This window comes from Lottia gigantea (assembly GCF_000327385.1).
Source record: "Lottia gigantea unplaced genomic scaffold LOTGIsca_2947, whole genome shotgun sequence".
Lineage (NCBI taxonomy): Eukaryota > Metazoa > Mollusca > Gastropoda > Lottiidae > Lottia > Lottia gigantea.
In genome coordinates, this window is record NW_008708964.1 from 2,310 (window position 1) to 3,740 (window position 1,431).

The window sequence follows — 1,431 nt, forward strand, 5'->3', positions numbered from 1 at the left end:
TTAAAGATGGGTTCCCTTATTTTTATTTATGAAAATGAAAATTCTAATTCTTATATGAATAGAAAGTAGAGGTGTTCTAATGACTTGTAAAAATACCAGTTTGTCTCACATGTCCATAATTAATTCATAATTAGCTAATTAGAAGAGAATTACCAGCAGAATTCCAAATGAGTGACCGATCAAGAAAGGTCAAAAAGTCTTTTTTTGTTTATCCAGACTGTACATTTTTGTACCACTGTATTAATGTAAATGTTCGTAAACGCAGCAATTTGATTGGATGGTATGCCATAGAGTACAGCAAATCAAAGCCCTGGACAGAAACAATATATAAGCAATATGGCTATGTATGTTCTGGAGAGTTCGTAATATCTTGACATAATGGAATTGAACCCTACCAAGGCCTTACCTTAGCTAACACGTAAGGGAAATCTCTCCTGGAAATCTTAACCAGGTCTTTTCCTTTAGATCCCAGCTGCTCTAACTGTGTCTTGTCCAGACCAACATGTACTCTACCATCTAAAACACCTATAGTAGCAGGGATACAGCCATTTTTTCTTATTATATCTTCTACTTCTAGCCCAGTCCTAAAAACAAACACAGAAATTTTAAATTTTCTTATACATTTTGTTTTAGTTTTTCTTTATCAAATTTTTAGCATAATTTGGATTCGTACCAATCCAGTCAACTGGAATAATGAGGATCCTTTCTACCAGCTGGTCCTTGGCCAAACCTTTTGGTATTCATCTTGAAAGGTTTATCTGTACCCATTTACACCTGAGTTGACTGGAATAATGAGGATCCTTTCTACCAGCTGGTCATTGACCAACCTCTTGGTATTGATCTTTCCCTGATTATCTGTACCCATTTACAGCTGGGTTGACTGGAATAATGAGGATCCTTTCTACCAGCTGCTCCTTGACCAAACCTCTTGGTATTGATCTTTCCTAGATTATCTGTACCCATTTACACCTGAGTTGACTGGAATAATGAGGATCCTTTCTACCAGCTGATCCATACCCCATCAAACAATTTCTCAGAAGAAAGGTGACCAACGTTTGACTTACTTTATATTATGAGGGTAGGGCATACCATGTGTTATAATGGTACTTTCTAGAGCTACCACTGGTCCATGTTCGTGTAACGCCTGACGAACTTCTTCTGATACACTCAATGTTCCTGAAAATAGCAATTAGCCCTTTGGTATATTCTGACACACATTTTGTGGCAAAAACGAATATCATGTGTTGAATTTTTTTAAAAATGACGCAGGGATATATTTGGGTACCATTTTTGGCGCCACTACTGATAGAACGACCAAGATTTTGTTAAAAGTTCCCATATTACAGGAACCATACTTACCATTTCGAATCTGTTCAATTTTATTCAAGTTGAAATATCTTGTGGTTGATGTGGACAACTTGTGTTTCTGGT

General features: G+C 36.5%; 1 protein-coding gene across 1 annotated transcript in view; it reads right to left on the minus strand.

Moving 5' to 3' along the window:
- The window catches only part of LOTGIDRAFT_176731 (hypothetical protein), a gene marked incomplete at both ends in the record, with an annotated part of 2,963 nt that extends 1,787 nt beyond the window's left edge, over positions 1 to 1,176 (minus strand). The window contains 2 exons of the mRNA XM_009056975.1: positions 407 to 584; positions 1,065 to 1,176. Coding sequence (XP_009055223.1) covers positions 407 to 584; positions 1,065 to 1,176 — 290 coding nt within the window. The remainder of the gene's footprint in view (positions 1 to 406; positions 585 to 1,064) is intronic.
- Positions 1,177 to 1,431: the final 255 nt, after the last annotated feature.